This window comes from Falco biarmicus, chromosome 3, assembly GCF_023638135.1.
Source record: "Falco biarmicus isolate bFalBia1 chromosome 3, bFalBia1.pri, whole genome shotgun sequence".
Classification (NCBI taxonomy): domain Eukaryota; kingdom Metazoa; phylum Chordata; class Aves; order Falconiformes; family Falconidae; genus Falco; species Falco biarmicus.
In genome coordinates this window covers 117,263,729-117,291,471 of record NC_079290.1, presented here as the reverse complement: position 1 = coordinate 117,291,471, position 27,743 = coordinate 117,263,729, and the positions used below count along the sequence as shown (strand labels likewise).

At 58.5% G+C, this 27,743-nt stretch overlaps 2 protein-coding genes across 7 annotated transcripts in view; one reads left to right on the top strand and one right to left on the bottom strand.

The window, feature by feature from the left end:
- Positions 1-1,209: 1,209 nt before the first annotated feature.
- Positions 1,210-7,072, bottom strand: RIMS3 (regulating synaptic membrane exocytosis 3). Its single transcript, XM_056332112.1, has 6 exons — positions 5,498-7,072; positions 3,890-4,031; positions 3,648-3,760; positions 1,903-2,004; positions 1,646-1,785; positions 1,210-1,422 (listed from the first exon to the last, which is right to left on the bottom strand). The coding sequence occupies exons 1-6, from the start codon at positions 5,715-5,717 to the stop codon at positions 1,210-1,212; spliced, it is 930 nt and encodes a 309-aa protein (XP_056188087.1). The 5' UTR covers positions 5,718-7,072.
- Positions 7,073-21,850: 14,778 nt separating this feature from the next.
- NFYC (nuclear transcription factor Y subunit gamma) overlaps positions 21,851-27,743 on the top strand; it is a 37,209-nt gene continuing 31,316 nt past the window's right edge. For 3 of the 6 annotated variants that reach the window (XM_056332100.1, XM_056332105.1, XM_056332103.1), the window contains exon 1: positions 21,851-22,024. The gene's annotated coding sequence lies outside the window, so the exon portion shown is untranslated. Of the gene's footprint in view, positions 22,025-25,935; positions 26,096-27,743 lie in introns of those variants that run through there. The other 3 variants (XM_056332106.1, XM_056332104.1, XM_056332102.1) reach the window with 2 other exon arrangements.

The window sequence follows — 27,743 nt, the reverse complement described above, 5'->3', positions numbered from 1 at the left end:
CAGAAGATGCTTTTGAGATGTTCCCCTGTAGCGTACCAACAAGTCGAGAGTTGGAGAAAGGCGCGTCCTGCCGCGGGGTCTGGCAAACCCTCTGCTCCTACTTGAAATTCAGGTATCGAGGAGAGCATCCCAGACCCGAGGAGAGCATCCCAACCCTTGAGCTGGCCCTGGTGGGAGGAAGGGGCTGGAAGGCAGATGATCAACCAGCATCACGGTATTCCTGCTCCGTCAGGTCACCTTCTCCTGACTTGAATTTTCACGTGAGGCATCACAGAGTTTGTATTTTGGGTCTTGCTTTGGCCGTGCAAGACCACGGTCAGTGGTGAAACACGAGGATAAGACCAGCGTATGCGTGGGTGAGGTGAGTATGCCTTTTTCTGTTCTCTCTTGCTTTGGCAATGTCACTGGTCACAGGCTACATGCTACCGGAAAAAAAAAAAAAAAAAAAAAAAAAAAAAAGAGAGAAAAATGGCCACCAGAAGTGCTTGCTCAGTTCAGAAAACGAACAAATGGGAAGTGACTGGCAGATGTTTCCGGACAATCCGGAGTCTCTTCGATATTGCAGAGAGTGAGTGTGTTGTTAGCACGTGGCAAGCTACATAATAGAAGATGCTACATTCCTCGGAAAAAAAAAAATATAATAGTGCTGAGTTGGATTTTTTCTGAGGTTTGTTTTTTGTTTTTTTTTCTTTGAAAAAGCTACCGTTTCCTCAGAGGCAAGGAAATGAAATCAAAGGAAAAGAAACCTCGTCGACACACTGCTGGCAGCGGCGCTGCATGAATCGGACCGAGATGCTCTCACCGGGTGGTCAGGAGAGAAACGCGTCGCTTCGATTCCTTTCCGACGGGGTGCTGGGACGAGGTGCGGTAACAGTCTCGGGATCGGTCGGCATTCGCAGCCCTCGGTCTGCCTCATGGGGAGGGGGGTGGGTTGTGGGGTGGTGGGGTTTTTTTGCTTCTCCTTCCCCCTGCCTCAAAACACACGGCCCTCGCTCCCTCTCTGACATCCCCCTCTGCGCACCGGGATGCGTGCTTGGGGAGGAGCGTGGAGAGCAGGTTTGTTTTGGGAAGGAGATTTAAAAAAAAAATAAAAAATAAAAAAAAGGGAGGGGGTGGGGGAAAGACAGGATATTTACAGCTATCCACTAACAGTTTTGGTAGGTCAGGACGTCTCCTTTCCCCTCCCAGCCTCTCCCACTGACCCACTGCCTACGGGCAGGAGGGACTGGTGGAGCTCTCCAGGGAGGACTGGGAGAGGCGGCGCGTTAGAGGTCCGATGCTGGAGTCGGCCAGCGAGGAGGTGGGGAAGAGTTTGTACCAGCCCGTGACTGCGCTGGAGAGATCGAGCTCCTCCAGGATGATCTGGGCCATCCCCATGAAGCACTTATGGTCCATGCGCCCGTAATCTCCCCAGACAATCACCTGCAGGGCAGAGAAGGCGTTAGGGGAGCTGCCCCGCTCTCCAGGTGGGAGTTTTGGGGAAAACTCGGCGAACCCAGCGTGCCTGGCCAGAAGGACCTTGCCACCATTGGGGTAGGGAGCCTGCGGTCTGAGGGACAGCAGTGAGGATGCTGCGTCTCGGTGCCCTGTCCATGCTCCCCTAATCCCTCCCTGTCCCCAGATATTCGTGCGGGGAGTGTGTCACCTGCAGGACTTTGCCCTGGGGGCTCTCCTCAAAGAGCAGAGGCTGCTGGTACGACGGGTCGCAGGTTTTCTTCACCACCTTGGTCTTCTTCTTGGCCAGGCAGATGCCGTTTTCCAACAGGTAAACTTTCACATAGGTGGCTGCGTTGGGAAACGGGTGAGAAGCACTTGGAGCAGGCTCCTGTGACAGTCCCAGCACGGCGCCTGGCCCCATCGCTCCCCCTCCATCCCCAGCCCCCTCCCTCCCCAGCCACCTACCAGGGATGGACTTGGAGCCCATCTTTGGAATAAGTCCCCTCGCCTGGATCACCTCCACCTCCAGCTGCCCGTTCCGGTCAGCCATGCCGACATGGACATCACCTAGATGAGGGATGAGACGTGCTCAGCACCCTCCCTGACAGCCACCTCCCCCCAGGGGTGGCCGCAGCCCTGCATCCTCACCAGCTCTCCCTTTTGGTGCTGCCAAAAAGCAGGTGGGAGATGTCACCTCCAGGGCTGGCAGCCCCGGCACTCCCACGCTGCTGCCTGCTCCCCACGCTCGCCCAGCACACTGAGCATCCTGCCACCTGGTGCGTGATTTATTGGGACTTTAGAGGAAGGACAAAGCCAAGGTGATGTGGAGGCATCTGGATCTGAGCAGCGAGGAGAGAACCAGGTGAGAACCTTCCTCCTCCCTGCCAGCTCCATCCCACAGCACCCTTGCAGGAGGATTTTTTCCCTCGTGATGGGAAAAGGGGCTGGGATTAACCGGGGCTGTGCCTTGGTCAGGCGATGCCCTCAGCCGGGGGGTGACAGGCGAGACCCTGACAAGAGCAGGAGAGGCTGGGGCAGGAGGTCAGTGGCTGAGCACCCCACCAGGGCCAGCACCCACCAGCCCCATCTCCCTGGGGTGCTTCACCAGGGTCTCCCCCACTCCCTGCAGAGGGAGAAAACGTGGCGGGGCACCTCTGGAGCTTGGTGTGAAGCTGTTCTCGCACTTACGCTGTCCTGCTCCTACGTACCTATGTCCCTTGGCCGGTGGGTCCCTGTCACTTGTGGCCTTGTGGCCCCGGGGGGGGAGTGGGGGGCGGGGGGAAGGGGCCACCTGACATCCCAGCGGGGTTTAATAGAAGCGAAACAAACCTGGATGTTCTCAAAACACACTTGGCATTTCAACAGCAAACGGGGGCCAATGCTGGGGGCTGTGCAAGGAACAAGCTGATGCCATGGGGGGGGGGGATGGCAGGATCCATAGGGATTCGGCATGGCAGGACCTCGCCCCAGGGGGAGCGGGTGGTGTCCCCTCCCAGGACAGATGGGCAAACCCAGAGGGGTCCAACTGCCCCCTTTCCCCTTCCCTTCCCTCCTACCGGGAGCTTATGTGGGGCCAGTGGGTCCCTGTGCTGCAGGAACTGGGGGGCCCTGGTTCCTGTGTCCCCCCCTGGGGCAGCTCTCCCCATTGCCGGCAGCTCCGGCCCCTTAGCGGGACACCAGGCAATCACCTTGGTGTGCCCTGGGCACAGCTGCGGACACGCTGCTGCTGGCTGGAAAAAAGCATGATTTTCTAAAGGCATTTTGGATTTAAAAGGGAAAACCGGACCAAAACGCCGTTTTGTTGGGTCTCGTCTCTCAGCGGGATGCTGGGAGGAGCTGGTGCACAGCAGAGGGGCAGGAGAGGCCTCGGGAAAAGGCAGAGCTGCTGCTTCCCCCCACGGGTGTCCTGCCCCAAGCCCTGCACGGGACATTCCCTCCCATCGCGCAGGCGGCAGCGGGAGCAGCAGGGGAAGGCCAGAGCATCTGCAAACCGTGCACCGAGCCGGCACGTGCTCAGCACAAGGGACACTGGCAGGATGGAGCCTGCCGCCCGAAGCCAGTGCCCTGGGGAGGAGCACGCAGCCCCCTTCCACCCCACAGCCCCTTCCCTCTGGCTGGAGCATCCTTCCGCAGTGCCCAGCCCCACGCCAGGCACGCACAGCGCTCGCTCTGTGGGGCTGGAGATGGCACCCAGCTCCCCGGGCACTCACCCATCGGTGGGGTGGCCAGTGTCTGCCGCCCCACCAGCTGGCCTGGCCCCAGCCCGTCGAGAAAGTCGCTGAATTGGCTCTCGGCACCCAGCCGGGTCGTGGGGAAGATGAACCTGTGCCGGGGAGAACAGAGACAGCAAAGGGCTTTTATGGAGCATCGGGCTGCCGGGTCTCAAGGGAGATCCCCCGGGAGCATGCGGAAGGTGCCCAGCCCCAGCTCCCGTCCCACCACGGTGCCTTACGTGCCGTCAGAGCTGTTGCTGTTGGTGCTGCCATCGGTGGACTCCCGGCTGCCTTGCCGGGTGACCCTGGTCCTCATCTCCACCGCAATGCCGGTCTCCGTGCTCCTCCGGATGTTGCTGCGCAGCTTTTTGGGGCCCCCCTCTGGAAGACGAGACAGGGGGTGAGCCTGGGAAGCGCTCGCTGCCCCCAGACCCTCCCATGGGACAGGCACCAAACCAGACAGAAGAGCCAGGGCGCTGTGCATGGCCAGAGCCTTCCCACGTGCTGCTCCCTGCCTTCCTTCGGTACGTTATTCATCGGGCAACCTTTCCCTGGGGATGGAGCCCTGCAGGACCCTGCACGGGCACGTATCCCAGTGCCACACACACTGTGCTGGAGAGCCATGGGATGCCCGCACCCCTGCCCTGTGTCCCAGCCCCAGCCCCCTGCAGCCCTCGCTCAGCACTGATGCCATCATGCCCTTGCATGGCTGAGAGCCCCACCTGCACCTTCAGCCGTCTCCCACATGCTGAGACCTGCAAGACTCAGCTCACAAATGCTGACACCATCCCAGCCCACTGCCTGGCCCATGCTGCTGCAGAGCCACATCCCAGCCTCCAAAATCCCCAGGGCACTGTCGACACATACCAATGTTCCCACACCACAGGGGACAGGCACCCCCAGTGCCACAAGTGGGCACAGCCCCAACATGGACTGATGTCTCCCTTTCTCCACGCAGTTACACCATCCCCACCGCCACGTGTCCCAGGTGGGGGCAGATGGCAGAAGGAGGAGTGTGGCATGAGCATCCACCCCTGGCATCACCAGCAGCCCTGGCATCACTGGCAGCCCTGGCATCACCGGCAGCCCTGCTCCGGCCACGTGAGCATGTGTGTGTCAGCACCGCGCCACGGATGCTCCTGGGGAGTCAGGTTTGTCCTGCTAATTCAGGGCTGCCTCAGTGGAAGCATTCCCTCGAGCCTGGCAGCCCCCCGCCCCGGCATGGATGCTGCATTGGCAGCCAGGAGGGTCCTGATCCTGCCATCCCCAGGTGTGGTTCTGCCTGGCTCCGGCACTTTTTGCTTGGCTTTTGGGGATAATTACGCCCCTTCAGAAACACCTCAGATGCACAGGGCTGGAGGGCTCCAAATTAACTTTTCCCAAATCACAAAATGCCAACGTGAACTAGAATAAAAAAGCAATAACTAGAGAAAAAGCCTGCACTAAAATGAGCTTTTTGCTTCCCCCGCCCTTTAAAAAGCTATTTTAAGCATTTAAATATTTCCCAGAGCCAGACCGTTTGACAAGTCCTTTCTCCAAGTTCCCTCCGTGCCCGCAGCTCTGCAGCCAGGACTGGCCGTTACTTCGGGGGGAGACACACCGAGGGCAGACCCCCCAGGCAGGCAGAGCTCCAGCAATGTCCCCACCTCTGGTCTGCAAATGGTTTTGGCACCTGGAGAAGCACCAGTGTGCCGGGGTGGGGGTGGGGGGGTATTGACAATGGGCTTTTGTAGGTGTTTTCATCAGACACGGGTGGCTAGAGCATTGCTTTGGGCAGCCGGGAGCGTGCACCTCTCCTAAAAGCAAAGGGGTGAGCTGGGGGGGCTGGCAGCACCGGGGGGGCTCACCGGTCTGGTTGAGCTGCAGCGTGCTCTTGCTCCACTGGGACAATCCCACGATGGCCACCATCTTCGCACCCAGGCTGGAGCGCCTCTTCTTGCTGGCAGTGATGGTGACAGAGTCGGCGCTGCCCCGCGCACTCTTCTCGATGTTGTACATCTCACCGCTGATGCTGGAGCTACGGACGACATTCCTGGCCGCCGAGGAGCTGGCATCCCCGTTGAACATGGTCAGCCGCTCACGCGCTCGCCGGCCCCGGCTCTGCTGGGTGGGATCAGCTGCAGGGGGGAGGCAGGGGATGCGTCAAGGCCAGCCACGCTGGGCAGTGCCACTGGCCACGGCACTGCAGCCACACCCAGAGCAGCCCCACAGGGATGGACAGTCCCCCAAGGCACTTATAAACCATGAAATTCGGGCGGCACAACCCATCGGGACCATTTTTCCCCACCAGTGTGGGCAGGAGTTGGCACAGGCTGCGGTGAGAGAAGGGGTGCAGGACCCCCGTGCAGCTGAGTCATGGCGTGGGCCCTGCCAGCCCGAGCTCTGAGAGAGACCCACCGGTGGGCAGAGGGCTCTGTGTGTCCCCAACCTGCCTGGCTTGGGAGAAGGGGACCCCAAGGCTTAGGTACGGCCCCATCCACCCCTGCTGAAGGTGTCCAAAATTACAACCAGCAAAGTTCCTCCCGTGGGTCTCCTCCTCCGAGAGGCTGCAGCATCCCTACGTGCTGCTCCACGTGTGCCTCTGCTCCACCCTGAGATAGCTGACTGCCACGGGGGCCGGATCCTGCCCCGGCCCACCAAACCACACCGGGCTGCTGCTGGGGTCCACCACGAAGCCTTGGCAGCAGACGGTGCTCAGAGGGATCCTGCAGATGTGCTGAGGTTCCCGGGGTGCCGGGGTGCCAGGGACCAGGGTGCCAGGGTGCCAGGGTGCTGGGGACCGGGGTGCTTGCTGGTGGCAGAGGCTGTGATGTGGCTGCCAGACCTCCCGCACAGCACAGCGGTTGCTGCCTTCCCTTCCCCATGAATATTTAAACTCCAGCGGGATGGGAGCATCCATCTTCCAAGGAAAGGTGAATTATTAACTCCAGGCCAAGTGAAGCCACTTTATGATAATGGATGGAGGCAGCGCCTGGAAAAATATTTCTCTTTCAAGGGAGAGAGATGGCTGCAAAAGTAGAGGATAAGTTATGGCTGGGAAGAGGGGAGTGGGGCAAGGGGGGGGCTTCTGCTGCCTGTTGCCATCAGGGGAGGGAGTTTTGCAGGGACACAGTTGGCCTGGGACCCAACAGGAGCCACGGGCTTGGCTCCAGCGCTGCTGAACTGAATTGATTTATCAATTACAGAAGGGATGCAAACAGGGGCAAGTGGGTGATTAGTCATTAATATCATTAATGAGCTCCCAGAGAGCAGCAGCCGTCCCATGTTTCCCTTCTGGCTGGTGTTTTCCTCCCCTGCTCTGCCCCTGGCTCCCTCGGGCGAGCGTGTGGTGGTGACCCACTGCTTTCACCCCCACTCCTCACACCCAGCCACGCTCATCCCTGCGCAGGACCCCGGCATGGCCACGTGCATTCAGCAACATTTGGGGTGCAGCACGACCGTAGCACATGCTTCCCCTCGTGCACACACATGCACAAGGGATTTTTTCGCCTTTGCTGCTGAACAAACAGTTGCACGAAGGCCCAAGCCCCTTGGATAAAGCTGTGGGCATGGGGTGAGCACCGGCTCCAGAGCCACCCCGGCAGAGCCATGTGCCGGTGACAAATGATGCCAAATTCACAAGCTGAGACAGGCGAGAGCAGCCAGCAGCACTTGTCCTATACTGGCATCTGCTCGAGAGTGGGGTCGGTGCCGAGCTTTGGGATCCTTTGGGACCTTAGGGATGAGCATTTTCTGAACGCCACTTGCCACTCTCCAGGCACCCTCCAAGCTCCAAACCCGCTGCAGCTGCTTGCAGGGGCCAGGTTTTCTTTTAGGAAGCGCCTGCCACAAGTAATGGATCCCAACCGCCTCCCCAACCACTTCCCCAAGGCCCCCTCTGTTGCACGCCGCTCCCGTTCCCCATGCCTCAGTTTCCCCACCTGCAAACCTGACGTTAGACTGTGCCTAAACAAACACACATCCCTTTGCACGAGGGCTCAGCTGGGCACAGCACCCAGCTCGGGCCTCTCTACACAGCGTTACGGGCAAGAAAAGCTGTGCCACAGCCGAGCCCCGTTATTTGTACAGCCGGGAAAACACACCAGGCTCCTGGCTGCTGTTTTCCCCGCTCGATGCTTCAGTCACCCAGAGAGCACCCGGCTCTGGTGGAAGCAAATTAGATCAGGAGAGCACCGCGCTAATGGGATCATTTCCAATGCAACACACATAAAGATAATCCACCGCAAAAGAAGCGGAGCGCACGCTCCTCAGCCCAAAGGAAGGATTTTCTTTACCCTGCCTGTAATTTCACCCCTTATCCCTTTTCACAATCTGCTTCTGGCCTCTGTGGAGAGCGGGTGCCAAACAGGGCAATCAGGGAGGTGCCCAGCGCTCGCTGCTGAGAGCAGCTTGGCCGGAGAGCGTGCCCAAGCACCAGAGCCCACAGCTCCCACAGCCGAGGCGGCCTCAACACCACGACAGCATCCTCGGCAGGCACAGACGGCCCTGATGCTGCCTCTGCCCCCAGCTCCCGTTCCCCAGCAGTGGGTGGGGGATTCAGGGAATGGCACCAGGTTTCCCTGCACCTCCCACTCTGCATTTCATCTATTTTCTATACTGCAAAACACCTGGATTCCCAGAGCAAACAACCGCGACACTCCAGCAGCGGCTGGATCGCATGCAAGCCCCCTCCTTCCCTGCCATGGAAGCACGTCCCCGAGCCGTGGGGTGGGGGGCAGCGCCCGCAGCCCCCACCAGCGCTTACCGCTGTCACACTGCAACGACAACAACCACCGCGAGTGCCGAGAAGTTCTCCAGCAAGCCAGCCCCGTTTTGCCACCGGGCTGGGATGGCTGCGGGATGCACGGAGCCAGCGGGCACCGGCTGAGCAGCTGGGAGAGGTGTCATGGCTGTAGCATCCCCCCGGCTGCTCCGCTGCTTGGTGGACACGCAGCCAGCCCCTGATGCTGATGCACAACACGCAGACAAGCACCACCAGCAAGAAAACAGCTTCCCTGTTGCATTTCGATCTCTGCTACGGCTGCCTGGGCTGAGCCCTGCCCTCCCCGCACATGGCACCCCAAAGGAAAAGAGGAGACGGAGGTATCTTACCGTCCTGTGCAGGTGGAGGAGGACTGGGCAGCGCCCACCCCGCTCTGCCCGCCGAGAAGGCTCAGCCCCCCAGCCCCATCCCCGGCTGGAGATGGAGGGTGACGGGTCTGGTTAATCTTTAAAGGGCTCTGGAGAGTGGGGCTGTGCCGACGCTGCTTCAGCATCTCCTTCAGCATCTCCATGGTTACATCGCTGACCCAGTTCTCCTCCCAGCCCCAAGCAGGGGCAGAGCGGTCCAGCACGGTGGGATGCACCTCAGTGATGCTGGGGGCATCCCTCTGCCAGGCTTTGGGTGCCTGATGATCCTGCTGGATCCCCCCAGCCGGGTGTCACGGGTCTGCCGGGGGACGATAGATCGGGGAAAAGCGGGATGCAAGGCGGCACGGAAGGTTGGGGTTGCAGGTGACCCCAGGGAGCAGATGGGGCTCTACAGCCCCACGGCTGGTGCATCCCAGTGACCAGACAGTGCCAGGGTCTGCACGTAGCAAGGGACTGTCTGGGGCTTTGAGGGAGCGCTGGCCTCAAATATCCCACCGAAATAGAAATGAGGGGCAAAATATTGATGGAAAAAATCGGGTGCTTTGGCAAAGGCTCTGGGGAAGGAGGGAGGAGCCCAGGAGGGACCCCACACAGGTGGGGATGGGTCCCTGACACAGGTGAAAAGAGGAGGGTGGTGATAAATGAGCATGGTGGGGCTGGCTGGGATGCTGCCTTTGTGGGGAAAGAGGCAGAGGGATTTTAGGGACCATCTGCTCCCTCAAAGACCTCAGTGTGGGTATCCCTAGGGAATTTCCTAGGTTGGAAAGCCCTGGCAGTGGGGCCACAGGTCCTCTTGCTCCTGGGTGCCCCTGCAGTCCCTGGCCCCCTGCAGTGGGGTTGCTTCCAGCCTGGAGGGGAAGCACTGAAATGCTGCTGACATCTGGAGCAGGTAGGCCCTAAAATCAGCGGTTTGGGGGAAAGGAAACTTGCTAGAGCTGCCGCTATGAGGCCCTGCCAGTCCTGAGCAAGGCACAATGTTCTGGGGCAAGCCACAGCAGCACAGCTTGCAAGCACATATTCCTCCTTTTATTAGGAAATAAGGCAAGGACATATTTCCCCTAAAAGTACTTAATTCTAATTAATTGCTTCAGGTTTGATAGGCTTATATAAATTTAATTGCCCAGCAAGAGGTATAATTCAGTGCACATGAGCTGAGAACTTGCAAGTTAACTCCAGCTACTGGAGTTAAGCATCTCATGGCTCGGGCAGGGTATGGAAGTTATAGTCTGGCTGAAACTTGCTGCAGGCACAGCATTAATCCTCCTGCACAATCTCCACGGGAAACAGAAACCTTGAAATTAAAGAATGATTCCAAATGTGCTCCATTTGTAGGAAAAGTGGAGCTTAGAGAAGTTTGGATGGGGCTGAGCCAGGGCTGTGCTGAGGGATGCTGTATGAGGATGCTCCAGCTCATGCCAGCCCCTTCCCATGCACCGGGAAAAAGGCCTGGCTGCTGCACGAGTGAGGTTTAGCAAGCTTGTGCCTGGAAGGAAGAAGAGGAGGGCCATGGGGCAAATCCCATGGCATGCTCCTGCCGTGTTGTTCCAGTCCAGGTGATTCTCCAAAATGCAGGTGCCTGCATCTGGGTGGGAGCAGGAGGACAAAACACCAAAGCTGCTCACCCACCCCATCCAGCATCGGAGCTGCTCTCTGGGAGGGATGGCAGAGCAGTGCCCTGGCGTGCGGGGCTTTGCCAAGGAGACCGTGCAGCCCGGTCTGTCTGCAGAGCCAGAGGTTTTCCATCTGGATGGGAAGTGCTGGTGGTAGTTTTGTGGGTGAAGAGCTCGGTCCCCTGCCCAGATGTGGTGACAGTGGCCAGTGTTGTGGCCTCAGGACATCCCCAAGGGCTGAGTGATGGCTTCACGGAGACCAGCTCTTCCAGCAACCCAAGCAATGCATCGCAGTCTTATGGGATAAGCAGTGGGATGGTATTCCTCAAGCCTGGCAGTGGCTCAGGTCTGAACAGCACTTCTGGTGCAGGTGCTCCTCTCCCTGCTGCCGTGCTGCTCCCGTGCATGGGGACGGGCTGGGAGCACCGCTGGGATCCAGAGCAAGAGAGAACTGGAGCTGCAGCCCTGCGTGGGGTCCCCAGTGCAGCAGTGACACGGAACTGACTGTCCCATGCCGGAGCGTGTGTCTTCCTCAGTCCTGGCTCTGACCAAATGCCATTACCTCGGCCATGGAAATTTACTCGCCATCCCCTTCACAAACCATGTGTCACCTCCAGCCAGGCTGGTGCCGCAGCCCCAGCAGAAGTGGCGCTGCTGGCAGATGGGATCCATCCAGGAGCACCGGGACAGGGAACAGAGTATCTCCAAGAGGAACAGGCAGGAACACGACATCTTCCAGCACCCTCCTCGCATTCATCTTTCACTGGGTGGGGGGACGGCTGCGGGAGCTGGGGGCACCCGTGTCTGCCCCTGCCTGGTGGCCAGATCTTGGGCTAAGCCCCCTCTGAGATGCCAGGATCCCAGGGCCAGCGCCCTGACCACACCGTCCCTTTCCCCCATGTCCCTGCATGACGTCTGCTGCTCAGTTAAATCAGATCTGTGCTGAATCTTATCGTTTCCTAGGCAACATAAAAGAATCAGAGGAGCAAAAGCCACTCGGCGGGACTGCGGCTGGGGGACAGCCAGATCCTACCAAGCCCAGCCTGCTGGGTTAGCTGCCCGGCAGACGAGGGCTCGTGGCACTGCGGCAAGCACCAGGGCATCCCTGATGGTCTGGTCTCATCCTGCAGACATGCTGCCTGGACCAGGCTCCCGCAGGGCAGAGCTCAGTGCCACCGCGTTGGCTGCACCCTGGTGCTGGTTTTGGTCATGCGAGGCAGCTTGGGAGGGAGCAGGACCTCACTGGGGACATGCGTGAGCAGGCACGTGGCCGCTGCCAGCAGCCACCTTGGGTACCATGATGCTGCAGCCATGTGGCCCCCAAAACTGAGGCACTTCCATGGGGAGACAGCAGGGATGTCCGAAACCAGCCCAGGGCCTTTGGTGTCCCCAGGGATGGGTTGGGGATGGCATCGCTGGCACCCAGACCCCAAACCTTTGCCTGGTGCTTGAGCACTGAGGGTCTGCACCACCACGACAGGGCCAGGGTTGGTACCAATCTCCACCAGCATGGAAGGGCTGTGGAAAGGAGCTTTTCCTACCCAGCAGCTGCTGCCTTCCCAGCTGCACAGCTTCGAGTTCTGCAATGCAGCTCACACAGCTCGTCTGCTGTGTGTGAATCCCATCAATATTTCATGGAGCTGCTTCCTCCAGGGGAAGGACTGCTATCAGCTCTGGCTTTCTGCTGCTCCTACTAGCGCTCCTCTTCTTGCAGAGAACATCTGATTTCCTTCCACTGGCGGCCAGCACCCAACAACACCCCCTTTCCCTCCCCTTTCTGCATTAGCAAATGCTGCTTTACCTTTCAGGGACTCTGTATCCCACATGGGCCAAGAGCTCTAAAGTCCTCTTGGGTTCAAATCAAAGTACTGACCACATTCTGCCCCGTGTCACTTAAGCCTGCCCACAGCAGAGCCACACAATGATACAGCCCCATGTTGGGCTCCCCAGGACCAAGCCATCAACCCCACAGCCCCAGGATGGGTGACCAAACCCACCCTGTGGCCCCTCCAGCTCTGTGTCCAGCAGCAGGATGGTGAATGTGGCCCCCTGACAGCATCCAGCCCATGGGTCCCAGCTTGCTCCGGAGCGCAGCAGGAGCCAGGGGGTAAGCAGGCTTGTTTGCAGAAAAAGTTGCTTTTTAAATGCTAAGGCTGCACTATTATAGCAAAGCTTCTTCAGGGATCAGCAGAAAACCTGCTTGCCATGGGAAGACTTCTGTCAGCCAAAGTGATGCCAAGAGACGGCGGGAGCCTGGCACTGCCCATGGCAAACACCCATCACTCTGCCACGGTCTGTGCCTGATCTGATGTGGGAAGCCAGGGCAGCTCTCCTGGGACTGGCACCAGCACCCATGTCCCCAGCAGAGCCGGGGGACAAGCCAGTGGGGCACTGGAACAGCTGCTCCCAGCAAGGCACTGCTCACTGGAGCCCACATGCCTTGGGTGGGGAGAGGGACAACGCATGAGTGTGCCCAGAGGCCAAACGCTTTTGCATCACCCCACCACCCAACAACTAAAATAGGTGCAATTTGCTATTTGCAAGCTGAGAGACCTCCAGGTCCAAGAGCCGCTTTGTCTGCAGTAAGGACAAGGAGCCCAGGGAGGCTCTTACCATGATCCCTCCGCGGCTGAACACAGCATCCCAAGGCAGATGGGGAGCCCCTGAACCTGGCAGGCAGCGGGCACGGTGTGTCAGTGTCAGGCTGTCAGTGCTGTGCTACATCTCTTCAAAATAATTATCAAATAAGCCTGTTTCCCTGCTATTTGAGATGCTGTGACAAAACATTTTAAGTGCATCGAAATGGATGCAAGGAGATGGTGCCGTGTGGCTTGGGTTTTAATAAGCAGGAAAATTAGGTATTTTCATAACCTTAAACTGCATCTTGCGTCAATGTGATGCTTCCCGTAGGGCTGTGCGGCAGCGAGAGCAGGCATGAGCCCATGGAATGCCCAGTCCACACGGGCTGACTCAGCTGAGCTCCAGGGGCAGGAGAAGCTGCAGGAGGACAGACCTGGGGTGTGTGGGGGAAGCTGGTGGGGATTTTTCCCCAGTGCCACAATCTCATCCTTTGTCTGTATCCCACAAAGACCATTGCGACCAGTGCTGCGAGGACAGGGACGAAGCGAGAGCCCAGCAGTGCCATGCCTGCGGAGTGGAGCGCTGGGACGTGGGAGGCAGCAGGAGCGTGCCCTCGCAAAGGGATGTCAGAGGAGGTACATTGCTCTTCAGGAGAGATGTGTAAGCACAGCAAAAGGGCTGGCTTTCAAGAGGTGTTGATGTAGAAAGAAATGGGCACACGTCTAAACCGGGGCTGGAGGTGAGAAGTGTGGGAGCAGTCACTTGACTGCTGGGGGAAGCGGCCGTGCGATGCAGTCAGCCATGCCAGGGCTGGTTTGGGCAGGTGGCCCCTCGTCCCACAGCAGTGGGATGACCCCAGGCTGCTGTGCCTGGCAGCAAGGCCCGTTCCCATGCTGCTGGCCTAAGGGGATCCGCAGGCTCCTGCTCTCAGCACACTAATGAAATAAGCAGCAAAGCCCCGCGGGATGTTTCCTGTGCACCAAGTGATGCAATTCAGCCCAGAGCTAATTGTTTTGCTCAGCCTTGAAAGACCCCTCACTATGCTTCCCAGACCCCCCGGAGTGGGCACTGGCCATCGCAGAGCCCGGCACAGCCACCACCTCCTGGGGAGGGCAACTTTGCCTCCCCACGTGGGGGCCCTCGGGACCATTTTGAGGTGCAGGGTGGCCACTGCTCCTCAGCAGTTCAGTAGACGTGGTGGCTGGCCAGGGCCATGCGCATTTGGGTGCTTCTCTGCTGTGGGGAATAAGCAATGCCCACGCTGCCCTCAGGCTTCTCCCCACTCGCTGTAACCTGAGTTAAAGTAAGCAGGGAGCAGCGCAGGGGCCTTTGCCCATCCTGGGGCATTATTTCACTTTCTTACCAGTTCTTTAACAGATTTCCCTACAGAACCAGCCACAGCACCTGCCTGAAACACCACAGAGCACAGAAGGGTCTCTGGATTGAGCAGAGTCAAAGCAATGTACGAAGCGCAGGCTGGAGACGCTGGGAAGCCCGGGGAGAGGTGAGCGCCGGCGTTACGTGGGCTGCTGGGTTCAAGGATGACGCCCTGAGGCAAGCCCTCCCGAGGCAGGACCCCCGGCTTTCACCGGTCCCGACCCCCGGCTTTCACCGGTCCCTACCCCCGTTTGCCCGGCGGTGGGGACCAGCGTGCACGGGACGGGGTTGACGTCAACGGGCTTTCAGCGGGGATGATGGATGGCACGGGAAAGCACTCCCGTTCCCCAGCCGCTGGCTGGGAAACGCTGCCCATCGCCCCGAGCTGCGGAGGGCTCCGGTACACCGGCTCCGGCAGCGCCCGGCTGGGGACCCCCTGGGGACGGGGCGAGCGTGGCCGCAGCACCCACGCTTTCGGTGCAGCGACATTTTCGGGGTGTCCACGTCACGGCTTGGAGCCTGGGGTATGTTTTCAGGGTGCCAGGCACACCTCGTAGGCAGCCGTGGGGTGCGGGGGGAGCAGCAAGGCTGTCCCACCGGGGGTCGGGACCCTTCCTTCCTCCCTCTGCCCTCCCCGGGGCTACCGGAGCGCCCATCCCGCTCCTTCCCAGCACCGCATCCGCGACGGCCAACCCCCAAAATCGCTGCCCCCCCCCACCTGCCGCCGGCCGGGGGATGCTCCGAGGCAGGTGCGGCCCCGCCGCTGGCCGCGGGGACCGAGGCGGTCGCCGCCCCGGTGGCCCGGGAGCGCCCCACCCGCGCCGCCGCCGCGGGCACTCACCGCCGCTGCCGCCGCCGCCGCCGCCCGTGCCCGCTCCTCCCCTCGGCCCCGGCGGGCTGCTGGGAGCGGCGGGCGGGGGAGCCCCGGGCCCGGCCCCGACGGCCTGGGCTGCGGCGGAGAGGGGCCGGCATCCCCCCGAGGGTCCCACCGGGGCCCCCCGAGAGGTGCCGGCTGCGTCCCGCTCCTAGCGGCTGCACGCTGAGAGCGGCCAGCTGGACCCCAACAGCCACCGGCCAGAGCTTACACCCAGCAACTGGATTCTAGGGGCTGCTGGCTGCACCCGACACCAGCCAGCTGGACCCTACACGCATCAGCTGGACCACAAAAACCACCAGCTGGACCCTACACCCATCAGCTGGACCCCAAAAGCCACCAGCTGGACCCTACACCCATCAGCTGGACCCCAAAAGCCACCAGCTGGACCCTACACCCATCAACTGGACCCCAAAAGCCACCAGTTGGACCTTATAACCATCAATTGAACCCAAAGAGATTCCAGCCACGCCCTACACCCATCAACTAGACCCCAGGAGCCTCCAGCCGGACCCTACAACCATCAGCTGAACCCAAAGATATTCCAGCCGGACCCTACACCCATCAGCTGGCCCCCAAAAGCCTCCAGTTGGACCCTACACTCATCAGCGGGACCCCAAAATCCTCCAGTTGGACCCTACACCCATCAGCCGGACCCCAAAATCCTCCAGTTGGACCCTACACCCATCAGCCCGACCCCAAAATCCTCCAGTTGGACCCTACACCCATCAGCCGGACCCCAAAAGCCACCAGTTGGACCCTACACCCATCAGCCGGACCCCAAAAGCCACCAGTTGGACCCTACACCCATCAGCCGGGCCCCAAAAGCCACCAGTTGGACCCTACACCCATCAGCCGGACCCCAAAAGCCACCAGTTGGACCCTACGCCCATCAGCCGGACCCCAAAAGCCACCAGTTGGACCCTACGCCCATCAGCCGGGCCCCAAAAGCCACCAGTTGGACCCTACGCCCATCAGCCGGGCCCCAAAAGCCACCAGTTGGACCCTACGCCCATCAGCCGGGCCCCAAAATCCTCCAGTTGGACCCTACGCCCATCAGCCGGGCCCCAAAATCCTCCAGTTGGACCCTACGCCCATCAGCCGGGCCCCAAAATCCTCCAGTTGGACCCTACACCCATCAGCCGGACCCCAAAAGCCTCCACCCATCAGCCGGGCCCCAAAAGCCACCAGTTGGACCCTACACCCATCAGCCGGGCCCCAAAAGCCACCAGTTGGACCCTACGCCCATCAGCCGGGCCCCAAAAGCCACCAGTTGGACCCTACGCCCATCAGCTGGGCCCCAAAAGCCACCAGTTGGACCCTATGCCCATCAGCCGGGCCCCAAAAGCCACCAGCCGGAACCCCCACCCATCAGCCGGACCCCCGGAGCTGCCCACAGGACTGCGGGAGCCTCCAGCCAGACCTGAAGCGCTGCCAGCCGGTCCCTGCTCAGCCTGGGTGGCCGCGGTGCCTGCTCCTTCGGGAACACGTAAACCTCCCGGCTATGATCCCTTTCGGTGGCGGGTGCAAACGTGGCCCTCCCAGGGGGAACGAGGACTGAGGGGGCACTTCTTGTGCCCTGGTTCTTGCTGAAGGAGAAAGTTTGAATGGAGAGGCAGCCCTGGTTCCTGCACTGCCCTTGGACTCACCTTGGCTCCCTGAATGCAAACACTAATTTTCCTCTAAGCAGCGTCTCTTTTTACTCATGTTAAATTCCTCTAGTGCTTTCCCTGCGTTGCCTCTGCAGGCTGAGCACCGCAGCTGACATGGAGCCACGTGCCAGGAGGAAACCCTCCTTCACCGACTTTAACTCTGTCCCTCCCTAAAATAGCACTGGGCTTGGATTTCCCAGTGGGTGGGCTCCCCATCTTTGCAGTGCTGGGGGTCCCCGAGCCACTGGCAGCACCCTGGGCTGCAGGGAACCACCCAGCCCTCAGGGGTAAAGCCTCCACCAGGTTCCTCGTACTCGGGTCAGAGTCTGGGTGCAATTTGGGACCGCATCCCTGGGGTGGGCTGGTGGGTACGATGCTCAATGGGCATCCATCAGTGCAGGGAGGATGGGGAAAAATTTCCCCCTGCGGTGGGTGCTGGAGGGGAAGGGGATGCTGGGGAGAGCGGGGATGTGGCGGGTCCCGGTGTTGCTGCGGGAAAGCTGGTTAAGGAGCAGGAATAGCTGAAAGAACTAAATATGGAAACTTGGATAAAACATCGCTGAAGTAAGGAGATGGTTTCCTAACAGAATTCAAAGCATATAAACAAACTCAGGGAGGGAGAGAGGTTGTCTGGAGGGGGCCTTTATGAGTAATAGTTAGAAAAACTAGCTGAAAATATCTCGGTAGGGAAGGCTATTTCATCAAAGCAAACTTCAAGCTTTCGGGGGAAAGTGTCAGTCCTGGGAACACATTGTTTTGGGGAAAGAGATAGTGAAAACACGTGTCTCAGCAGTGAAAAGCCTCTGCTAACTTTTTTTTTCAACTGCCACATTTCAATGATAAAACATGGCATTTCATGACAATAATAAAATAATAATGACAAAGTTTTCAGTTTGATTAGTAGGAAACTTTCTGACCTGCTCCGGTTTTCTGCTTCCCTTGGCAGGTTGCTCTGGGATCCCTCGCTGACCTCCCGCTGGCAGGGACTCCATGGCTCGTTCCTGCACATTTGAGACCAGGGGTGTGTGACACTGACAGCCCCTGTGGTAAGTCCCCCGAGAAGCGCTTCCCCAGAGCGGGATGGACAAAAGCCCTGGGCTTGGTCTTGCACTGGGATCCCATCAGGGCTCTCCTATCTCTGATGTCTCTTAATTCGTTAAGGAGCTCAGCTCTCTGGTTTGCTGGCTCTTCACCACCGTCTCCTTTACATTTTGTTTTTGCACCAGTGAAAAGGGGGTGGTTTAATGCGATTACTCCGGTAAAGCCCACGTAAGAGGATTCGTGGAGCTTGACTTTATGGTACTGCAGGGGCTATTGGCAGCATGCAGCACAGGGATGAGCGTGCTGGCTCTGGGTTAAGGGAAAGCGTGGAAGAGGTTTTGCAAGCCCTGCCACTGTAGGCACCCCAAACCATGCTGTCCCTGCAGGGGTGGCCCTGGGATTTTGCAAAACCCGTGGGTGTCATGTGCTGCCGTTACCCTGCCTCTGCTGGGCAGGCATCTGCCCGTAGCATGGCTGCTGCTCGTGCTGGCAAGAGGTGGATGTAATGGGCAACAGAAAACACAAAGAAGGGGCAGAAATGCTGGGAGACTGGAGCTGCCCTGGGGCTGGGGACTAGATAGACCCAGCGTGTTTTGCAGAGGCTTCTCCAAAATAATGCTGCCCTGGGCAGGTGCTAGTCCTTGTCCAGAGAGCCAGGCTGTGGGGTCAACCCCGGGTGGGCCGAGGGGCTTGTCCCCTTGGCACCACTGGGGCCTTTGCCCATGGAGATTGATGAGCACGTTGCTGCTGGGGCTCAGGGAGGTTGTCGGTGCTGTGTCAGCTCTGCAGCTTGCTCTCTCGTTCCTGCACCATGTCCCACTTCTCGCAGAAGGAGCTACGCTGAGATGCTGTAAAATCTCCTTTCGCTGTTCTGCAAGGAGCAATCGGGTCATGTGTGCTCACCAGTATCCTGCTGGGAAAGCTAGCATGGTTGATCTGTGCTGGGCACCAGCCAGGCAAGAGGCACTAACACACCATCTGCTACTCCTTGGGATGCTGCAGGCACCGGGAAACCCACTTTCCTGCAGCGGGACCAAGCAAGCTGAACCAAATCCCAGCTCTGAGCTGGGAGCTGCATCCTCTCCCCACTGCTGGCAAGGTGAAAGCACTCACCTGGGAATGGGGTCCCCAGTTAGAGCTGGGCTGAGCATCTCGGCTCAGAGTGGCTCATCTGCAGCTCATAAGGTTTCTAGATTTCATAACCCTGGGGTTTTTTTACCCATTTCTGTCATCTCTGCACTGGGGATGGAGGGCTGGGAGAACTAGGAAGAGCATGACAGTTATTTGGGGCCAGAAAAGGTAAAAGCGCCTTGCTGTTCTGGGAGCTGAGCTTAGACCTCGAACTACTAGAGTATAAAAGTTGCTGATGACTCACAGCACTGGGGCTGACACTAGATTGTCCTTCAGGTCTTTTGGTCCCCCAAGGAATCCTTTGGCAGCACCCAAATCATCATCTCTCTCATGTCAAATTATCCTTCTGGGGTTTTCTTTCAATGCAGAAGACAATGTTTTCTACAGGGTCTTCAAAAATATGTGTACAGGCATATACTCTGAACTTAAACATACTTAAATATCATATAGATGGTCCCCAACTGGGAGATGTACCGGGTGGGATGTGGCAGTTGTGAGCTGGGTTAGGAGCTTGGTTTGTAGCCTGGCATCAGGTGTGAACAAAGATGTGGCACAACAGGGTGGCCTGCAGGATTAACGGGACCCAAAATCTGGCCCTAAACTGCCTCTTTCTTTTTTTTTTTTCCCTCAAATCTACAAGGCAGTGTGTCCATGTCCATGCATAATTTATATCCAGGTTTTTCTTTTCTATGCCTCAAAGCAACAGCTTATTTGGGATGAGTCCAGAGGACTGATGTAATGGGAGTCCCAAGGGACGGCAGGGGGCTGAGCTGAGAAGGGCCAGGCGCGTCACCTCTGCTCTAAGAAACAATCTTCCTAAGTGTCAAACAAATTCAGCCTTTCCAAAAGCTGGCCCTGGGGTGCAGGCAGTGCAGCACAGCTCCTCGGGGTCCCACTGCCGGCACAGGAGGGAATTGGCTGAGAAGGTAGCAGATGTTGGTTAAATACCAACTTGACAAACCACGAACAAATCTATGCAAGCACCAACAAAGCAAAGAGTGGAAAAGAGCTTTTTCTTTTTTTTTCCCCCCCCTCTTTCTTTCTTGTTTGTCTTGGCTTCTACGTGTTTCAGGCTGACACAGAGACCTCTGTGTTTGCAGATGGCTGCGATCCTTCTTGAGGAAGCTGAGCGGCTCCAGACAATGCATCCATTGCTGCTGACAGAGCAGGTGGGGAGGAAACGGAGCATCACGGGCGCAGCGCGACGGCACACAAAAGGATTCAGCTGGAGGAGGAGCAGAGTATTGTGCAGAAACCCCTTGAGTGGGGCCTGGTCCCTGGCAGGAAAAACAGCTGGCTGGTTTGACAGCTGTGCCTGGCAGTAAAGTCAGCAGCAGTGCCGGCTAATTGATTTATAAATGAGTCATTTTGAAGAGGGGCCATATACCATCACGTATCATCACCCTTGAACGTTACAACAAAAGGAAGCTAGCTCAGAAATTGTAAGAATTAAAAAAAACAAACCAAACCCAACCAACTGTAGCATGACTTTTATTTCTCTTGGCTGCCTTGCAAGTGTCCTGAGATCACCAAGTTGCAAGACTTTCAATAAAACTGCAGGAATTTGCTGCAAGATATCTCCCACTTCAGTGCCAACAGTCTTCAGGGCAGCCAAGCTCTGAAACCACAGTGTATGCAGAAATTTGTCCCATTTCCTACATTTGGGCAAATGTCACACAACAGAAAGAACTGATCTGAACTCGCTGTGTTTACAGGACGCAGAAGGGATTTTCTCCTCTCTTGCACAGGGTGCAGAGCCTGCACAGCAAAACGTTGTATCAGAAACTTCACCAGCAGCCATCACCAATTTTGGAAACTCCATGGAAAGGGCGAGGGGAAGTGCAGTAGCCACACAGGGCCCAACCTTCCTTTCCCTTCTCAAATCACATTTAAAGCACCTGTCAGGCAAATCCTTTTTCTAGTTGTAAACTGAATGCAAACGATTTGGGCACCAGGAAGACAATAAGGAGGCAAAGATGGGAGTCACTTTTCAGGATGCACTTTTTCATGGGAAAAATACTGGAGCAGCATGAGTCACGCCTCAGTGTAACATGTCCCTGAGCCAGAAAAGCAGTCCCTGGGAAATGAGATAGCTGGCTGAACTGCAGCACAGACTTTTGCTTGAATCAGCTCCAGCTCGGGTAGGATAGTAGCAGAAAAGTTATCCTGTGATGATAGATCAGAGGCCTGTGTGAAGAGTGTTGGACAGCTCACTGAGGTTTAATTTGGACAGCTCTCAGGGCCATGACAGGCTGTGCTGGAACCCTCCCTGGATGAGCCAACAGGCTAAAAAGAGGAGCAGCTCCTCCACCGAGGGCTGTGGGATGCAGAGCTCTGACCCGTCACCCCAGGGGTCCTGGGAGAGCCCTCGGGCTATGATCCCCGTGCTGCAGGGGGCTGTCGGGGGAGAGCCAGGGCTTCAGAGGCAATAAGCAACAGCGACGGCTTCCTTCAACACCTCAGGGGAGACCCCGGGAGCGAGGCAGCGGGCCCCCTGCCCAGGGCACTGCCCCACGCCTGCCCCCACAGGCCCCGCTGGCGCCCGGGCCCGCACAGGCCTAGGCCGGGGAAGACCTGGGCCAGCCCCTGCCGCACCCCGAGGCCTGGCGCAGCCCCGAGGCACAGGCCGGCAGCCGCGGGTCCCTCACGCCGAAGCCCAGGCCACCGCTGCGGCCTGCCCGGACCCCCCGCCCGCTGCGGCCTCACCCGCGCCGGCCGCGGCCCGCCCCGCCCCTGCCCGGCGCAGCTCTCGCGAGATCAGTCGCGGGTCATGCGCCTGCGCAGTGCGGCCGCCCGGGGAAAGGGGTGGGGCCCCGCGCCGCCGCCTCACGGAGCCACCGCCATCTTGTTTCTCGGCCGCTGGGCGCTCGCTGTGCTCCGGCCGCCCCCCTCCCCCTCCTTCCCGCCTCCCGCCAACCGGGCCGGAGGCAGCGCGGCCGCCGGGCGGAGGAGGCGGAGGTCGCGGCGCCGGCCGCCCCGGTGAGTGCGCGGGAGGGCGGCGGGGGGAGGCGGCGGCGGCGGCCCGTGAGGGGGCGCGGGGCGGGGGCGGCCTGAGGGGTTCCCCCCTTCTCCCCCGCCAACGGCCGCGCTGCGATTGGCGGAGACGCACCGCGCCCGCTCATTGGCCCATGCCGGGGGAGGCGGGCGGAAGGGGCTGCGCGCTGATTGGGTCACGAGGAGCGGACCGGGGAGAAGCCAGGAAACCGAACCGTTTCCCCCGCGCAGCCCGGGGTGGGGGAGGGGCGGGCTCGGGGCTCGGCCGCGGAGATGGGGGGACGGGGCCTGGCCGGGCCCGGCACTGCAGGAGCTGCAGGGCAGGATGCGGGGCCCTCCCGGGCAGCCAGCGGCGGGGGTGGGGGCGGGCCCGGCCTGCCGGGTCCCGGCAGGGGGTGTGCTGCGGGAGAGGTCGGTTTCACGTGCTGGTGATGCCGTTATTTTATCGGTGTCTGGGGCTTTTGCTTTGCTCCGAAAGCCTTAAGGACGCTTATCCAGAGCGTGGCCCCGACGCTGGGTGGGGAGAGCGGCGGGATGATAAGCAGTGGGTCTCTGGTAAATATCTGAGGGATTGTCTAACCTCTGCTCGAAACCCCCGGGCACAGAGCACTATGAGAATATCTGCACATAAATACGGTCTCTTTAGATGCTGCTTTTTCCTGAACTGAGAAAATGAAGGAAATGCCCCCCAGTAACCAGTAAAGCACCGTGTGTTAAAAGCAGTATGAGTATGGCATGGACAGAAGCTAATTCTTTCTGGCTGGGTTGGATTTCATTCAGGTCAGTTCATTCTCCAGCCGCATCATTAGCTGTGCGGGTGTTGGGGGCAGCAGGGCTGAGTGGTGGGCACAGGACAGGTGGGGCGGCAGGACAGCCCTTTGGTGGCAGGGCTGGCTTATGCTTCATGTTGACTGAGCCATGTCCCAGGGCTGGCTCTAGAACCTGGAGCTCTGGTAGGCTTCGGGTTGCTGACAGAAGAAGAAGTAATAATGCTCGATAGTTCTCGAACGTGACTTCATATCGCCTTTTGAGACACTTGTCTCGTTGAGTAAAGTATTCTCCACGTACTAATGAATAACTACTTGTGTGTCTCAACAGCTGTCTGAGTACAGGCAATTAAAAGGAAAGTCTTAACTGGCTTCACTTGTGATGCAGAGCAAACAGCCTGCAAGCATGTGGTTAACTCTTAGTCCTGCATTCAGAAAATAGACCTCCTGGGTCATCAAACATCGTTTGCTGCTGTTGCCCTTGGCAACATTGTGTGCCTTTTCTTAGGCTTAACCATGTCCTTATTTAATTAGGTTACGTTTTTGGACTAAGCTGCTCCTGCAGAGTCAGTGTTTGTCTTCAGTTGAGCTGTGCTCTGGTACCAGCCTACCAGTACTGTCCCTTAGGCATTGCTTGTTGTGGTGGAACCTGATGTAGTGTCACATCTGGCATCGCGTGCTCAGTCATAACCATGCTGTGTTTTGTGTCACCGTTAAAGGGGCTTGTTTGAGATGCCGGCTCACACAGGGGCCACTGTGATCACACCGAGTGGAAGATTTAGACACATTTTTGGATGAACACAGAGTTCTTGGTCAAAGCAAAAAGTGGTGCCTTGAAAGCCCTGCAGAGGACAGATAGCTGTTTGCTCTAAGTGAGGAGTGGGAATCAAATGCAATCCCGCTGGTTCTCAGGTTGCTGCGGGATGGCAGGGTAACCTTGAGCCCATCATTTATCCTGTACGGCCAACCTGTTCCCTCTCATTATTTTGTACTTTATAAAGATAACTGGTGTTTGCCAGTGTACGTTCTCATGCCATACGTGAATAATGTGCAGCAAGGCATTCTCAGAAATGCTGCAACTTGTAGAATGCAGCAACAGATGACAGTTCCTGGGTTAAGAGCATTCCTTTCTCCCTGTGTCTTCCCAGTGGCTTTGTAGTTAAGTCTTTCAAGTGGGATTTTGGCAGTTTCTCAGTGTTAGCTCAACTGCCCCGTGTGATTTCAGAGCAAGAACAGCTGCAGTGATTGAAATAAACCCTTTAGTGTAGGGCTTCCAAGAATTAATTTGTTTTTCTTCACGATCATGAAGAATTATTAAATGCTGTGAGAGCATTAGCTGTTCCTGTGGCCACGCTGGGTCCTACCTGTGTGCAGGAGAGGGGCTCTTGCTCCGTAGGGGACTGGGTCGCATCATGATGTGAGAAGGCGCATGGGAATGTGTTTGGGCAGTTGTTACTACTCGAAATACCAGCCAGGCATTCCTCTTCTCTGCAGGAAAGGCGGTGGACTGTTCTAGGTTTGTTTTGCATGCCGCCTGAAAGTACCTTGCATACCTCTAATAGTAAGCATACCGCAGCTCAGAGGCCCTTGCTTTTATCTGAGGAATGACACAGGAAGAGAACAAAGCATTGCTAAGTATTACTATTTTTTCTAAGATGTGTTTTAAGCAATTATATTTAATAAATCACCAGGAAGGTCTATTTTTAAATTAATCTCTCCTTGCTATCTGATTCAAACTAATTTAATCTGCAGGGTTAGCGAAGCGTTGGCTGTGCTTTGTAATATTTTTTCCTCTGCTGCTCTATATAATCCTGTAAGCACATTATTTTCAAGCAGTAAATTGTATCTTGGAACACGGCTTGAAATCTGTTCAGATATTGGTAACTTGCTGGAAGTGATGGGTCTGTAGAGGTTAAAATATCATCTGTGCTTCATAAACACCCCGTTCCCATCTTTCAGTCCCATCCAAGAGCTACAGAAACGTTCTTGGAGGCTCTGAGAACTGTGGTGTGGGCAGAGCGAGGCTGGTGGGATGTTGTGTGCGGGGCTGAAGCCGCAAAGGGGGAAATCTCCAGCGTATGGCCAAGAGGGGAAAGCTCTGCCAGTGCTTGCATCGCTTCCCAGAGCATCCTTCGAGGAGGATTGTCGGAGGCATTCAGCCCTAGGGAGAGGGGTCGGGCTCTGCACCAGGAGGGTGTCTTTTTGGGCAGCCACCTGCTAAACCAGGGGCTTTATCTGTCTGAAAAGCAGGCTTTGATTGATTTCCGCCCCCCCCCCCCCCCCCCCCCCCCCCCGGATTATTTTTTCAGTCTCCCATAGGCACCAGAGCATGCATGTGATCCAGGCCGCTATGTGCTGTGTATGTGTTCTCGGTGGCTCAGAGGTGGGAAGTGCCACCGGACCAGCCGTTACCCGCGGCTCCCGGTGGCTGTGAACCCTCCACCGGGAACAGGCCTGTAACAGCCCTGCCACACAGTGCCCCCAGTCCCACGGGCTGCAGCCCCTTTGGCTTTGACGTCCCGTGGCTCAGTCCCGCTGCCCGCTCGGGGACCTCCGCGCTCCGTTCTGCGGCGGGGCCCGCTTTCTCTTAGCGGGAACCTCCCGGTGGCGGCTCGGGCCTGCCCTCCGCACCGCCGCGGGGAGAACGGCCCTCGACAGGCAGCGGGGGGCCCCGGCCCGGGCCCGCAGTGGGCCACCGGTGCTGGACGTGCACCCCCCCCGCCGTGTGCCGGTGCGGCCCGGTCGCGGCTCCCTGAGCACCCGGTGCCCCGCCGGCGGCGTGTGCAGTACGGCGGGCGCTGCTTGGAGTGACAGCGGCGCGGGCCAATCGGTGGCCGCCCCACGAGCCTCCGCTTGTTTGACTTGGAGCTGCGCGGCCAATGGGAGCCGCCGGGGAGGGCCCGGCCGCCGCGCTGCGGAGGGGCCGCGGGCGGGGAGCGCGGCGGAGGCGCCGCTCTGACCCCTGCGCCGCCTCTCAAGGTAACTTTAAAGCAGGAAGTGGCCGGCGAGGTTGCGCTGCCGGCGGCAGCCAATGGAGGCGCGGGGCCGCGCCCTCCCCCGGCGGCGCGCAGCCAATAGGCGCGGGCGGGGCGGGCCGGCCGGGCGCAGCAGGGTAGGCTGAGCGGCGGCTGTTAAAGGGGCCGGCGGCCCGGTCCGGCGGGGACGCGGAGTCCCGACAGGCAGGGGTCAGCTCAAAGACAAAGGGATGGCGGGGAGGCCCGGGGGCCGCCGCATCCCCGCCGCAGCCTCCCTGTGGCTGGCGGGCAGGGCCTGTGGTGGCCGCGGCCCGGTAAGTTGCTCGCGGCGGTCGGAGCCGCGCTGACTGGGGCGGGGGACGGCCGCGGCGCGGCCCCGTGGCGGGGGAGCAGGCCCTGGCGGCGGGGGGCTGCCCGCCCGGCCTCGAGGTGACCGGCCTTGTGCGGCAGGAGGAGGGGGAGGCGGTGGGGCGGAGCGGGGGCGGTGGTTGGGGCCCGGGGCTGAGCCCCCCGGGGCAGGCGGGCATGGCTGGGGGCAGCGCGGGGCCGCGCCCTGCCCGCAGGGCCGCGCCGGGGCCGGTAACCGGCGCTGGGAGGGGGAGAAAATGGCAGCGCCTCCCCACACACACACAGCCCGCTCCCGGGGCTGCCGCCGACCCGCGGGTGGGGGGGTCTCCCCCGGCTGCCCTTGGCGGGGGCTGCCCGGCTGCTGAGAGTGAGCACCGGGCAGAACGTGGCTCTTTGAGGCGGGGGGGTAGGGGGACAGCGGCACCCCCATCACCCCCAAACCCCCAGCCCAACTCCAGCCAAGTATCAGCAGCCCTTTGTTTTCCTTTTTATTTGTGAATAAGCACTGAAGGTCATCGGAGCCCCGCAGCCCGGCGGTGACAGGCAGAGGAACGGGGTGACGGTACCGCTTAGCTTCCAAGTTTTCCAGCCTCAAGGGCTTTCGGGGCTGGCCCGGTGACACCCCGAGTCCCGGCTGGGCTTTCGGGGCTGGCCCGGTGACACCCCGAGTCCCGGCTGGGCTTCCGTACGGCTGCCACCGGCCGTGCCGTGCCGCAGGGAAAGTTGCCGGAGCTAGGCCTGCCTTCACTAGCACGAGTGACCTTGAAATACCACTGCTCCCAGTTTCCAGAATGAAGGGCAAAGTTTGTTGATGGCACTTTGGACTGCAACAAAAAAAAAAAAAAAAAAAAAAAAAAAAAAAAGAATCAAAGTAGAAAAATGAAAACTATTCCCAGTTGACATGGAGAATAGTTTGTAGATCAGAATTAAAGTTAGTTTTCGGCAAGGAGGCAAAGCACATTGCAGGCATTCCTTCTGCTCCGCTCCTATGGAGAGATGCTAAATGGTGCTGTTGGCGTCCTTGCCTTCCCGGGGATGAACTGGGTAACATAGCTCCAGTGTCCTCAGTCCTGCTTTTCCCTTTTTTTATTGTTGTTGTTTTCCCCGTTGCTAATTGACCTTCAAAGCCCTGTTTTGAAAATTAGAGGTAATTACAGTGTGCAACTTATTTTTGTAGGGATGTTAGAAAAATGGGCCCTGGCACGTGAACCTGATCTGCACGTCGGTGTCAGCTGCTAACAAAGGACCGAGTCGTGGGGTTGAACTTCAACCTGAATGGTCTTTGAATTGTTACAGCCTTTGAGTATTATTTTGGGTATTTTAATTTAAATTAAGACTGGTGAATAGCATCACCTTGTGCTAAAGCTTATAAGGCAAAGCTTATTCAACTTCCTGTGGCCCCTGGCATGGCATACTAGTTTCTGTCTGAGAAGGGGGGGGGGGCAGAATGAGAAACGTCATCGTAAGTCATCTGTTAATAATGGTGGCTGCTCCGGTACGTTAGTGGAATTGCAGTAACTTCTGTAGCAGGCTGTTGGCCAGAATCGGGAGATTTACTGTGAGCGTGAAGGTCATTGTTAGCATCTTTAAGCAAAAATGAGACTTGTTAAGATT